This window comes from Ornithodoros turicata, chromosome 3, assembly GCF_037126465.1.
Source record: "Ornithodoros turicata isolate Travis chromosome 3, ASM3712646v1, whole genome shotgun sequence".
In the NCBI taxonomy this organism is placed as follows: Eukaryota; Metazoa; Arthropoda; class Arachnida; order Ixodida; family Argasidae; genus Ornithodoros; species Ornithodoros turicata.
In genome coordinates this window covers 24,208,851-24,221,374 of record NC_088203.1, presented here as the reverse complement: position 1 = coordinate 24,221,374, position 12,524 = coordinate 24,208,851, and the positions used below count along the sequence as shown (strand labels likewise).

The 12,524-nt window shown below is 46.4% G+C and overlaps 1 protein-coding gene across 3 annotated transcripts in view; it reads left to right on the top strand.

The window, feature by feature from the left end:
* The window catches only part of LOC135390058 (uncharacterized), a 51,182-nt gene extending 46,183 nt beyond the window's left edge, over nucleotides 1-4,999 (top strand). For 2 of the 3 annotated variants that reach the window (XM_064620071.1, XM_064620070.1), the window contains one exon: nucleotides 4,702-4,998. In XM_064620071.1, coding sequence (XP_064476141.1) covers nucleotides 4,702-4,884 — 183 coding nt within the window. In that variant the 3' untranslated portion in view covers nucleotides 4,885-4,998. Of the gene's footprint in view, nucleotides 1-4,701 lie in introns of all 3 variants that reach the window. The other variant, XM_064620073.1, reaches the window with a different exon arrangement.
* The last annotated feature ends 7,525 nt before the right edge of the window (nucleotides 5,000-12,524 follow it).

Below are 12,524 nucleotides of genomic sequence, written 5' to 3'. Positions count from 1 at the left end.
TGTCATCGATCTTATGATTATGTCTCCTGCCTGTAAGGTCTGCCTTGGGCACATGCTGTTAACCGTTGTCAGTATCTATCTACGTCCCGCGGTACATTGTCCGTGGACTGACCTCCACCGCTTATTAAGTTTACTGGAATCCCCAGCTCTTGTACTGGGTGACTTCAATGCTCATCATCCGGCCTGGGGAAGCCGTAGAACGGACGGACGGGGGGAGGAGATTGTTAGAAGCAATGGAGATTGCTCACCTGTGCCTCCTAAACAACCGTCAGTCACTTATATGCGATCACCAACCCTCACTCGATGCTCTGGGTCTTTCCTGGTGCTCAGCAGACATAATTCGCTATATGTCGTGCTCTACCGATGTCGACACCCGAGGTAGTGACCACTTTCCCATCTATATTTCGCACGCAAGACTGCCTCTGTCACCCCCTACTGGACTGATCCTTTTCACGAACTGGGCACACTCTCGTGCTGGCCTCCGAACATCTGCGCACACCGGCATGTCCTCGAGGCCCTCTCGCAAGGCATTCGTTCCGCCATGCAAGACGCAGTATGCAGGACGTGAGCCTGACAAGCTGTATGGGAAAACTGATGGAGAGAATGGTTTTGCATCGCCTCGACTAGTGGCTCGAAAAACAAGGTGCGTTCCCTCAGGAAATGGCTGGATTTCGCCGTCACCGAAGTTCTATGGATCCCGTTCTCGATCTTGTCTCTACAGTCCAACATGCTCGTGCTCATCGGCGGATCGTTGTATGAGTCTTCCTGGACATTAAGCGCGGCTATGATACCGTCTCGCACATCTGTGTGATCCATGGGTTGCGGTCTTTTGGAGTCTCTGGTCGACCTTTCAGCTGGCTTCACGATTTTCTTACGGACCGAACTGTCGCTGTCCGCACATCCCACGTCCAAAGCCCCAAGCACCCTGTTCATCAAGGCGTACCCCAAGGAAGAATTGTCAGTCCTACACTTTTTAATGTGGTAATGGCAGGACTCAAATGGATAGTTCCACGCAAGGTAGCATTCTCCGTGTATGCCGATGTCGTTGGCCTTTGGACAGTAGACAAGTCACCAGCCCTTCAGCGCCGTTTACAACAATCCTTAAACAACGTTCATCTGCACCTTACGCGACTTTGTATGGACCTTTTCGCCCGAAAAGTGCGTCGAGCTCCCTTTCACCCACAAGGGTATGAGTAATTTCCCTCTATGGGTTCGTGCACGGAAGCTCGAGCCTGTGAGTTCCCATCGCTTCCTTGGTGTAGTCCTGGACTCCCACCTGCTCTGGGCTCGTCACATCAAGCACCTTGAAACCAAAGTGCAGTGATGGCTTCCTGACATTCAACATCTTTCTGGCTCCGGCTGGGGCTGTGATCAACGCTCCCTCTTTGCCGTTCACGAGACTTTGGAGAGGGCGACTGTGCTTTACAGCCTTCCAGTCTTGCATAGGGTTTCCACAACATCGTTAAATACCCTTCGGACCCTGTTCGCCCGAAGCCTTCGTCGCTGCCTTGGCGGTCCAAGAATGTCTGAAACACGGCAAGTCCTAGCTGAAGCTGGAGAACTCCCGGTGGAGGTCCTTCGTGAGCGGGAAACGGCTCGACACTTCCTACGTTTGCGTGCGCACGTTCCCCGTCATCCACTCCTCAGGAAAATTCGGTACCGTCCTGAAAGTGATTTCCATCGCGTGGCGCAGAGGACACGCCACGCTCTCACCGGCTTCACACCTAGGACTGTCACACCGCCGAACGCCCCCTGGTCTATGCCTCTGCCACCCACCTTCATACGTCTTCCTGACCTCCAGGTCTGCAGAGCTCAGGTTCCCCCTCAAGTCCTTCGAGCCCATTTTTATGCTCTCGTAGACGCGAAGTTTTCCACCTCTACCGCCGCTTACACCGATGGCGCATCTCGAAATGGCAAGTCCGCGTCAGCATTTGTCATCCCCGACGAAGGCGTAGTTCAAGGACGTCGCCTTTGCCATTGTACATCATCCATAGATGCGGCACTGTACGCCATTCTTTTCTTCTTGCAGCACATCGTTCCTTCCCTCGCCCCCCATCAGAATTGGGTGGTCTTGACTGACTCTGCGCTGCAAGCAATTGAAAATTCTTGCATACGAGGCTCCTCCGCACCGTTGGTTCTGGATGTGTTAACCGCTTACAAACTTGTCTACGAAGCAGGACATCGGCTCGCTCTCCAATGGGCTCCCGCCCATTGCGGTGCCGAAGGCAATGAACTGGCGGACAGCGTCGCCGAAGCAGCTCTCTAGTCTCGGACACGGACGCGTATTGCACTGCTGAGAAGCGATCGGCTGTCCATACTTCAACGCCTTGTGACTCCTCTGGCTACCCGCCAACGGGTATACTACCCCTGCCATGCTGAGCAGAGTTGACCCAGCGCTCGCTTTCCGCATGTCAGCGCATATCTCGTGTCAAGACGCCGCATTAGTTCATCGAATGTGCCTCGACGTGGCCTTCACAGCACAGTGGCGCTACCGCTTGAGACAAGTTAACTCTCCCCACTGCAGTCACTGCGGTGCTTTGGAAGATCTCGAGCACATTCTTCTCCATTGCCCACACTACCACCCTTCCCGCTCCGTACTCTCCGTCTCCCTCAACGAGCTTGACTTCCCCCCTCTCCCTCACAAAATTGCTTGCCCCCTGGCCGCATCCACCTCACCAACGCTCTGCCCTCAAAGCTTTCTTCGCCTTTTTGGACGCCACAGGACTTCGATCCTCATTGTAACGGGACCGATTACTTCATTCCCCGCTTCTCCACCAGCACTGGGGTAGAGTATCGCCCCGGGCGATGAAACTCCCCACCCACCATCCTGAAATAAAGTTGTTGTTGTTGTTGTTCAGCTTGACACAGAGCGAGGTACACTTCGTCCCTGGCAAGGCTCGCTACTACAATTGATGTAACTCCTGAAATCAAGTATTTTGCAATTAGCACAGAAATGTTAGCATTCAACACAATGTGTCGACACGAGGGAGTGCCGGCGATGTGATGTTTACAGTTCGGTAATATGTAGGGGAGAGTTGTCACACGGGCTAGTTGTCATACTCGCTGCTTAAACAAAAACGAAGCAGAGCAGCTGAGCCATTTTCCCGCTGTCTGTTAGCAGCACGAGGAGCCACTAACTGAAGAAACCTTCATTGTCATGGAAAATATGGCAAGGAGCGCACAGCACAAGAGTTGTTCGTGTCACGAGTAAGTAAAATTTTCCGTTCATCAAAACAAATTTTCAAATTTCGCACGACGCACACTAAAGCTCTAAAGAGTGCACGAGTTCGTAATGTTTCTTCAACCCTCGGACATCTTTTCGCGGATTTTCAGCGGAGTAAACTGCTGAGGTAAAGTCATTGCGGGTGTCATAGGGGTCAGTTGTCCCATACGCGGCGGGGTAAGGTCTCACGTGCTTCAACTGGTAGAGCCACTGACAGCGCAAACTATATCCGCGAGAAAGTGCTTCAGTAGCTTTTTAGTACATCTTAGAGATCGTGTAACAATTCATAATGCAGGTCTACCAGCCAGTAATGGCTAGCATGCATGAATCCTGTACAGCTAGGACAGAAGTGGAAATATCAAATATAAGGCTTAAGATATTAGGTTTTTCATGTGAACTTCTAATAATATTTCATTCCGTACACCTCCACAATAGAGATTACGAGAAAATGCAGCTGCGACAACCTGCACCAGCCCGTGTGACAACCTGACCCGCTACTTGAGCGTATTGTCACACTTGACGACCTCGGCGCAATCTCTTTTATAAACTGTTTTTGGAAGCCATGTTTAGTTTAATATGTGTTCTGTGTATCCAGAAGAACTAGAATCCAGCGTTGGTTTCATCAGCATGACGAACGTAGTTTCGTCGCAGCAAAGTCTGCAATAAAAACTGACAACTCTCCACTGTCTCCCCTAATGGCAGGTTAGCTTACGTTAGGTTAGGTTAGGCCTGTTATATAGGTTAGGTTCTTCCAGAGATATCCAGTAAAACTACTGCAAGGTAGTTAAAACTAGTTAGAAACTGCTTGCAAAAATGGTAGTTACAACTACTAGTTACACATTTTATAGTTAACTGCAGTAGTTAGGTTACAGCGGGCAACAACTACTTCGTTTTCGTGCTCCATTTCGTGTGCATCACGGCCTTAGCACAGAGCGCGCTCGCATTATTTTCTGTTTCAAAGGCACATGAACAGAAAGTACGTCTTTTGTGTTAATCAGAGTACATGACGATCGCCACACACAGTACATTCAAAAATTCCCTCCGTCGTCAGGTTGGAGGCCATCACTGTATCATTGCTTGACATATCACTGCATCAGTATTGTATGGCGGGGCGCGTGCTGGATTATGATTCCGAGTGTGGGAGCTCATTGTCTTCTCGCTCGCTGTTTCTAAGCCTAAGCTATCATAAATATAACATCGAGTTTTTTCCTCTCCGGAACAAACGCTATACTGATGATGATGATGATGATGATGAGAGGAGAAAAAAAATGGAGATATGAGCCCGCTCACTGCGGGACAACCTACTCGCATTCGTCCTCAACTGAATACACCGCTATACTATATCCCTTCATATTTGTTCATTTTTGGCATTTCTATTACGTCAACTGAACGTCATAGATCGTGACGTCTCCACATCAGCATCTATAACATTCGCTTGACATAATGCAATAATTCGTGTTTTTGTTTGCCGTCTCTAGATGTGCCAGGCTTCCGTGACTTTTCACTACACCGGCGGATGGGCCGCGTATGAGATAGACACTATGCTTCAAAAGAATAAGGAATGTGGTTGGGACAAGCAGTACGACGGCATGAGACCATTGCTCATCATCCAGGAGAAGATGGTCACGCAATGGAAGGACTGCAACGCTTTGGGAAGATGATGCAGTCCGTCGGCTATCTTTTTTTTTTTTTTGGTACCAGTGTACGACAAAAGAGATATAGTTTACTTGTTTACAGTACTAAGGACATTGTTCAGTGTCCTTCACTTAGTAGGTCATATTTCAACGTCTCACACCTGCACTTTTGTGTACTTTGTGGAAAATATACCGCATATACAGGGTGTCTCACAAAAAATGAGCCAAAGTTTAAAAAAATGGTTCACCGCACACCAAAAAGACGGACTCCATAATGCTATCAGTGGTGCGAGGAATTAGGCAGTTTTTTTATAGAGGGAGTGGAGCCGAAATGTCAATGAGGAAGTTGTAGCACGCGATACAATGACAAGAAACCCGTTGATTGCAACTTTGTACCTATAACATAATATATATAATAAGATAAATAAATATATATTAGATAATATCATTTCTTTCCGCCTCCAAAGACAAACAATCGGGTTTGCAAAAAACTGACACGGGACCCGTCGCAGACGCTCGAGGAGTCAATGTCAAGCGAAAATGTCGAAATGTCAGTGAGAACTGACTATAGCCTTCGTTCGAAAACTGACGGATGAGAGCGCTGTGATCCGTCGCTCCTCGCGCATCTGGGACAGGTGCCGCGTAGTTTCCTTTAAATTATATTTTTTAAAACAAAAAAGTGAAAGTAATTATTAAAATAAGACTTTTTTACTTTTCAGGCTCTTTCAAATAAACATGGTTCACACTACTGCGTTTCGTTGTTGCGGACCCGTGAGAACGTTGGTTACAGTGTATGGTGGGCCAGAAAGACTGGTGTACTTACCGCCAGATTCAATACGTAGAATGAGCGATGCCCCTGTTTTGAAGCCGAGCTCCTGAGCTCCAGCGCTATGAGGCTCGCCGCGAACCATGCGGGTTCTCGTTGAACTAGTCCAACGTGTCCCGTGTGTGACGGTGTATGTTTGCTTGACTGCACTCTTAAATTTGAACGCGTAGCACGCTCAGAGCCAACCATCATCTCGAATGATATCGTTTCCTCCTATGATTTGTTGAAAACGGGTAGCGTACGCCTTTTTTGCGACAATATGAGGAGCGTAAGTGTCACAAAAACGGCGAACGCCTTCCGTTTTCAGCAAATCAGGGCAGATAACGATATCATTCGAAATTATGGTTGGCTAGGAGCATGCTATGCGGTGAAGTTCATTTTGAAGGGTGTATTTTTATAGTGAACATATTTTGACCAGCTCTGCTTTGGTTTGCGTACTTAACCGTTTACTAGCATCCGCAGTTCTTTGTAACGAAGCAGTGTGACATTTGCTGACGATCCCTGCAAGCGAGAGATATCGGAATGTTGCGAAGCACGTGGCCGCATGTCTTACATTCGTTGGATGATGACGGACGAGGGAAAAACAAAACAGAGTGATAACTGCTTCCAAGAGCTTGCCTCGTTGATGGTTTCTTTCTCTTCACTCTTTGTTTTGAACCTAGCTTATAGAGTTGCTGTGATACAGTAGGCTCGGAACATTTTGTCACGGAACATAGACTGATGGTAGATGGTTGAACTAAATTGTCATTAAGCTAACTATGACGCATTATACAGGGTGTTTCACCTAACGTGATAAAAAATTCTAACTGTCGCCGTACTCGATGGAGGATTGTGGGGCTTTCGGCAATTACCTTCTTGCGAATTTACCAATTTTCTTGCGCAATTACCTTGCGAAAATAAAGCTGGCACAGTTAAAGCGTACTTTTTAGAATTTTTTTGACTGTTTCTCTTGCGATACATTGCATAGTTTTTGTTGGGTTTTCGGTTATCCGTGGAGGACTGCATATATCAGTAAAGAAAAGTGAGGTTCGCTTGGCAAGTTCAATTGAAAAAATAAATTTCCCGTAATTAAAAATTGTCCAAAGCCTTCCTCAATTGCGGCAATTGTTTCGAGAAAGTAATTCACGAAAGTCCCACAACCCTCCGGCGAGTACGTCGCCAGTTAGAATTTATCACTTTAGGTGAAACATCTTGTATACAGTGTACCTCTCCACAGATCTTATTTCTTATGTAATTGCTTTGCTCCTTATGTAACCCGTGTAGTCAACCTCGTATAAAGGAAAACGGTATGAGCGATAAAACATTAAATTCTACTGTATACTGGTGTTGTAGCGGCATTCGCGTGTAGAACATACGTGGACCCTCAAGAGTCTTCCCCTTGTCTGTAGCACCTCAGTAGTATTATCTGTGCACGCACGCTCTTACTGTGGATAAATAGAATAGCGGAGTCACAAAGAAGAAAAAAGTGCCACACTTATATTATTAACTGAATATGATTGAATGCAATTGATACGATATCACGGGTCCTAGAACATCATGATAAATTCATTTTATACAACGTTTGAGCGGTCTAAGAGCGCTCGTAACGTAATGTATTATACAGTTTCGAGTTGCAAAGCCTAATATATGTCCGCCCTATGACTTGCTCAATATGTGCTTAGTGTGCTCCCCCAGTGATATTACTTCTCATATGTTATCCTACCCTCACTCGATCTGAAATCTTTGTCCTACATGTCGCTCGTTAACCCGTTCACCTCATGTGCACCTCCCTTACCACCACCATCCCTTACAATTTCCTTCAACTTCAGGAATGCTTCCCTGTCGAATGCTTTAGCGAAATCAAGAAAAATAACGTCGACTTGTCCACGCGCGTGTACAACTTTTGCAATAGAGAAAGATGCGCCATATATAAAGTTACATAAGCATGATAGTACGATTTTTCTAAGGCAGAACGTTTTGTAATTTTAACCAGACCTGTAGCACCACGAGAAATGTTAATATAGCCTGGACCTTTTTCGAGGCCACTGTAAGCATGTGCATAACAAAAGTTCGTGCCCAAGAAGACTCGCACGGTTTACACTCTGACACAATGGATAACTAGCGACATTTTGCACCTTAAAGGAGCATTAAAGTGGTATCTAACATGGCCAAAAACTGCTGTCATCTTGTAAAGCAGTATGTGAAAAGCATTCCCACAAAATATTTCTGTCCAAAGTTGTTTCACCACGACACAATTAATTTGGGAAATCGCTGCCGCGGTGACAAGCCGGAGCGCTCCAACTGCAGACCACACCCACTCTACGGTGACGTTGGCGGTAGAGAGCCCCTCATTCGTTCGCAGAAAAAACCGTCTGCTACGAACATTGCGAGCTGTTCCTTGTTGATTTCTATTCATTATATGATTTATATCATGTTTTCTATTAAAAAAACAAAGCATATATGCAGCCTGAGAAAATAAGATTACGATCGCAAGAGTAATATATCCGTGGCTTCTGTGCAATCTCAGAATTAACAGTAGCAGAAAGCAAGCAATGGCGGCGGTATTGTGGCGCCACCTGTTACCCACTGAACCAACTGCGCGGTGAAAGCTGTCGGACAGGCTGCACACTGTCGAGAAGCACAGGATTTTCGCTGTACAAGCGCAGTTAATTTCAGGCTGCACCACTGGTTCTTCCCGTGGTGTCTGCGGTCCCCAAAAAATCGTGGTTGTGTCGTGGACAGCCTTCAAACCCTCCATTTCGGACATCACGTAGCCGGAGAACGCATGGCGTCTCCGAAGCGGTAGCAGACGTTCCGGCCTGCGCGATGTTGCTCGCCTCGATCATGTGATCCCAGGTCCAATGAGGAGCGTCCTCACCACTGGCGTCACATAGTGACGTGTGTGGTGGGGCTCATCACGTGCCTATCGTGAAGGCGAGGGAGGGTGTTTCGCGCACGGGAAGTTCGGGGAGCTATTGCAGGCGTCCCAATTTCGCTACGGTTGTACTAATTGTGGGAAAACTGTTTTCGTCCGCCTAACATTCCATACTGACGAAAAACAGAAACAAAGTTGTGGGCCTCTAGACTGCTCCTTTAAACGTCGCATAACCAAAATTAGATGGCGAAGTACACTAACCTTGGTTCCAGGTTTGACAAAGGTCCTGAAGAAGGAAATTAAGTGAGGCTAAAAAGAAATATTAGAGCCACGACCTACCTTCTTTGTTGCGTATGCCCCCAGAAAATTTGGAGTATGATTACAAAGTATCGGCCAAAACAGGAACGTAATTGCGCACAACAAGAACAGGTAGTACAGAAAATGTGGCGAACTTTTTCTTTCTCTGTGTACTCGGAGTGCTTTGCTCATGGCTCACTATAGCGAAGAGCCTTGCTGATATGTATGTATGCCACGATATGTACGTTGTAGAACAACAGCTTTGTCAACATCATACTACTTGCAAGGCAGTTAGTAAATGAGACACATCGGCACATATATATTGGGGTTATGAACCCGTTTGATTTGAGATTGAATTTTCGCATGCGCTTAATAGGCATTACAGTCAAGAGAAAGCTCTTCTTAGAACGCTGCACTACGCTACTGTTTTGGCGAGACTACCGTCATATAGAACACTCGTGTTACCGATTGTCACGTACGCAAAAATAACTTGGGAGCCTTTTACAGCGTATCTCTTGCGAGTTTCTTCCGAATTGTCGCCACTATGTGTGTATATTGTGAGTACATATAATTAGTATACCTTCCATACTCTTTCCAGAGTCCCTCCTGGGACTAGCAGTCTTCTGAAATAAATAAATAAGTCGTTATATTTTTTTTTCTTTGTCTTCCCGATTTCTTCCTTCTGTAGACTGCTCATATGCAGACTGGTTAACACCGATGAACATAGGAGGAGCAGGCAAGCTAGGTGGTGTTGACTTGATGTTAAAATTCCCTTGAGTTTGAGGGAAAACGTAGGACGAACACCGGACGAGACGAACACATTGACTCACGAACCAGCAATGCGAGAGGGTAAAATAGCACAGTGCTGACTCTTGCGTCGCGGAAAAAGATTGAAAGAAAACAGAAAATGCAACCCAAGACAAGCGCAGTTCCGATAGCGTCAGCCGATACATTTGTTTTTGTTTTGTTTCCGCAAGTTAAAGCGCATCTTCGACGCATGAGGCGGCACGGTGCTCCTTCACCCTCTCACATTGGGAGTGAAGGGAAGACGCGTCTCTGGAGATGCGCAGTAAACAAAATAAAGGGGAAAAATTGTGTTCCTACCACGAATTTTTTGCGGGCCCTCTATCGAAATAATTTTTGTTCTGTAAACGGCTACGGTATCAGGTGACCGAAGGGACCAGATGTTCTCATTGGGACAACTTCGTAGCTTTTATAATAAAAAAAATATTGAAAGTTAATTAAGAAATTGCCTAAGGAGTTTGCTTGTGCCGTCTTAAGGAGTGCCCTTCAGCATACGCTATATTGCAACAGACTTTTGCTCGAAGACAGTGATATATATATATATAATTTTTTTAAATACGTTCGAATTTTCTTGGGACACCCTGTATATCACGCTCAAAGCTAAACACCTCTTTCCTCCCCTTTTTTCTTTGCTCTAATAAATATATCCCCCCCCAAACACCAACTTAAAGAGACCGAACAGTGATTATAAACCTATCGAAACATTATGTTCAGCGAAAAGCTTGAGCCTTCTAAAGTTCAAATATCAAAACTCCGCTAAAATCGCTGTAGTTTTTCTTCGATCAAATTTTCGATGATTGCATGTCCAAGGACCTAGAGGAACCGAACAGTCTGTGCGCACCGCGCAATCACCGCGCAATCTGTCGACCGTGTAACACCGCGCAATCTATCGAGGACGCAGTTAGTACGCGCGCTTCCGCTCGCTAATCCGTCCAAAAAACGAAAATTGCAGTGGGCATCTGTGATCAATTTCTACGTCGAGAATGTCGAACCTCTTGGACCTGAGTGCGTTAGCATTCCGCATTCGAGAACTATCGCTCGCATAGAACTTCTGTTCGTATGATAGCTTGCCGGAAAGTATGTGCGTTGCAGCAGAAGATTCCTCATCCACAGATTTACCGGAGTCACCGCCGTCCTCAGCAGTAGCTGACCGGGCCGGGAACACGGACTGATTTGTGAAATTTACATGTATCAATGAGAAGCACTTGCGTAAGCCGAAACAAGCGCTGTTTTTTGGTCGTGCAGGTGTTCATGTAACTTCATGGGATGTTCATGGCAAATGCAAGCTGATGGATAGCGCGGACGAGTGTTTTGTGCTGCCGAGAGGTAGAGAATGCGTGTGAAAAGCAGACAGACAATTGCATCACAAACAACGAATATTTCGAAATACTGTACCTTGACACCGAAGTCCTGCAAGTGTCTTTCACATACCTGCGAGAAACCGAAGCGCATGACAACATACGCGGCAGCGCCGTGTGGTCTTTACGCGCTACTTGAACGGCAAATTGGACGGAATCGGCAATTCGCAAGATGGATATGGGGTGCTCTGGGGTGCACAATAGAAAGATTCTTCCTGCCTGCGTCGTGCATGCTATTAGCGATGTCCCATCAGGTGTCTATAAGTGTTTTTACCTGCAGACCTTTAGAAATCTATATATTGATGCCAGCCAATTTTCATTCCTTGCTTGCTGCAAGTTTTTCTCATTACGTTTTCAGTCACAGACTATTATAAATATTCGTTTGTTCCTGGAAGGTTAAATAACCTGTGGCATATCTCACATCTGTATTTGTATATTATACTCATGTCTTATACATGAGGAGCAAATAAGAATTATCATCAGTGTAGCTCAGCTGAACTGTGTTCATAACCTTTTATATACGAGGGGCGTTCAAGTCAAACCGGGACTTTTCAATTTTCGCAAAAGTAAAATGAACTTACAGGCGAGAAATTAGTTTTATTTTTCGACGTAATCTCCAGCTGCACTAACGCACTTGTCCCAGCGTTTCACGAGGGCTTGGATGCCAGCAGCGTAGAAATCCTTACCGACGCTTAGCAGCCATGATCGGACCGCATTCTTGGCCTCGTCGTCGCAGCTGAAGTGGCGGCCCCCATGGAACGCCTTCAGTGGCCCGAAGTGACGGCAATCGCTGGGGGCGAGGTCTGGACTGTAAGGGGGACGTGGCAGCAACTCCCAGCCAAGTTCCTGTATGGTGCGTGTCGTGAGATGCGCAGTATGCGGCCCTGCATCCTCCTGTAGGAGGAGGACTCCTTTGGCGATGAGGCCCGGCTTTCCGAAACTGGATGTGTTCATGAATGATGGTGTTCAACGTTCCCCGTCTCGGAACCGTTTGCACAACTCAAACGATTCGCTGCGGTTAAGTGTATCGTGGCCATACTGAGCCTGAAGTCTTCTGTGAATTTCAGATGACTTTACGCCTTCATTCACGAGAAACTTCATGACAATTCGCCGTTCGATGCGCGCGCTCACCTCGTTGTCGGCCATCTTGTCTGGCACGTGTCTTCTGTTTTGCACAAACTTTGTACCACTACGTGGTGAACGTGGAGGCCTGTCGCGTGTGAAAATCATGAAAAAGAAGTAGCGGGAGGCATTTGTTTAATCAGGAGACAGAAAGTCCCGGTTTGGCTTGAACGCCCCTCGTACTTGTTATCGACCAGGTTTCCAAATGCCACTTAATGTTTGAACCGAGACTGGGGTTTAGCACTTAATTATCTCTGTTTTGCTAAAAGGAATACTTGTAACTGATTCATTATCATGTAGACCACATATAGAACACCAACTAACATTTGTAGAGAAAATCTCGCGAGCTGACTTCAAGTGTTAGCAACCCTTGATCTCGGCTCAAAGTTAACCATGCAGCATTGGT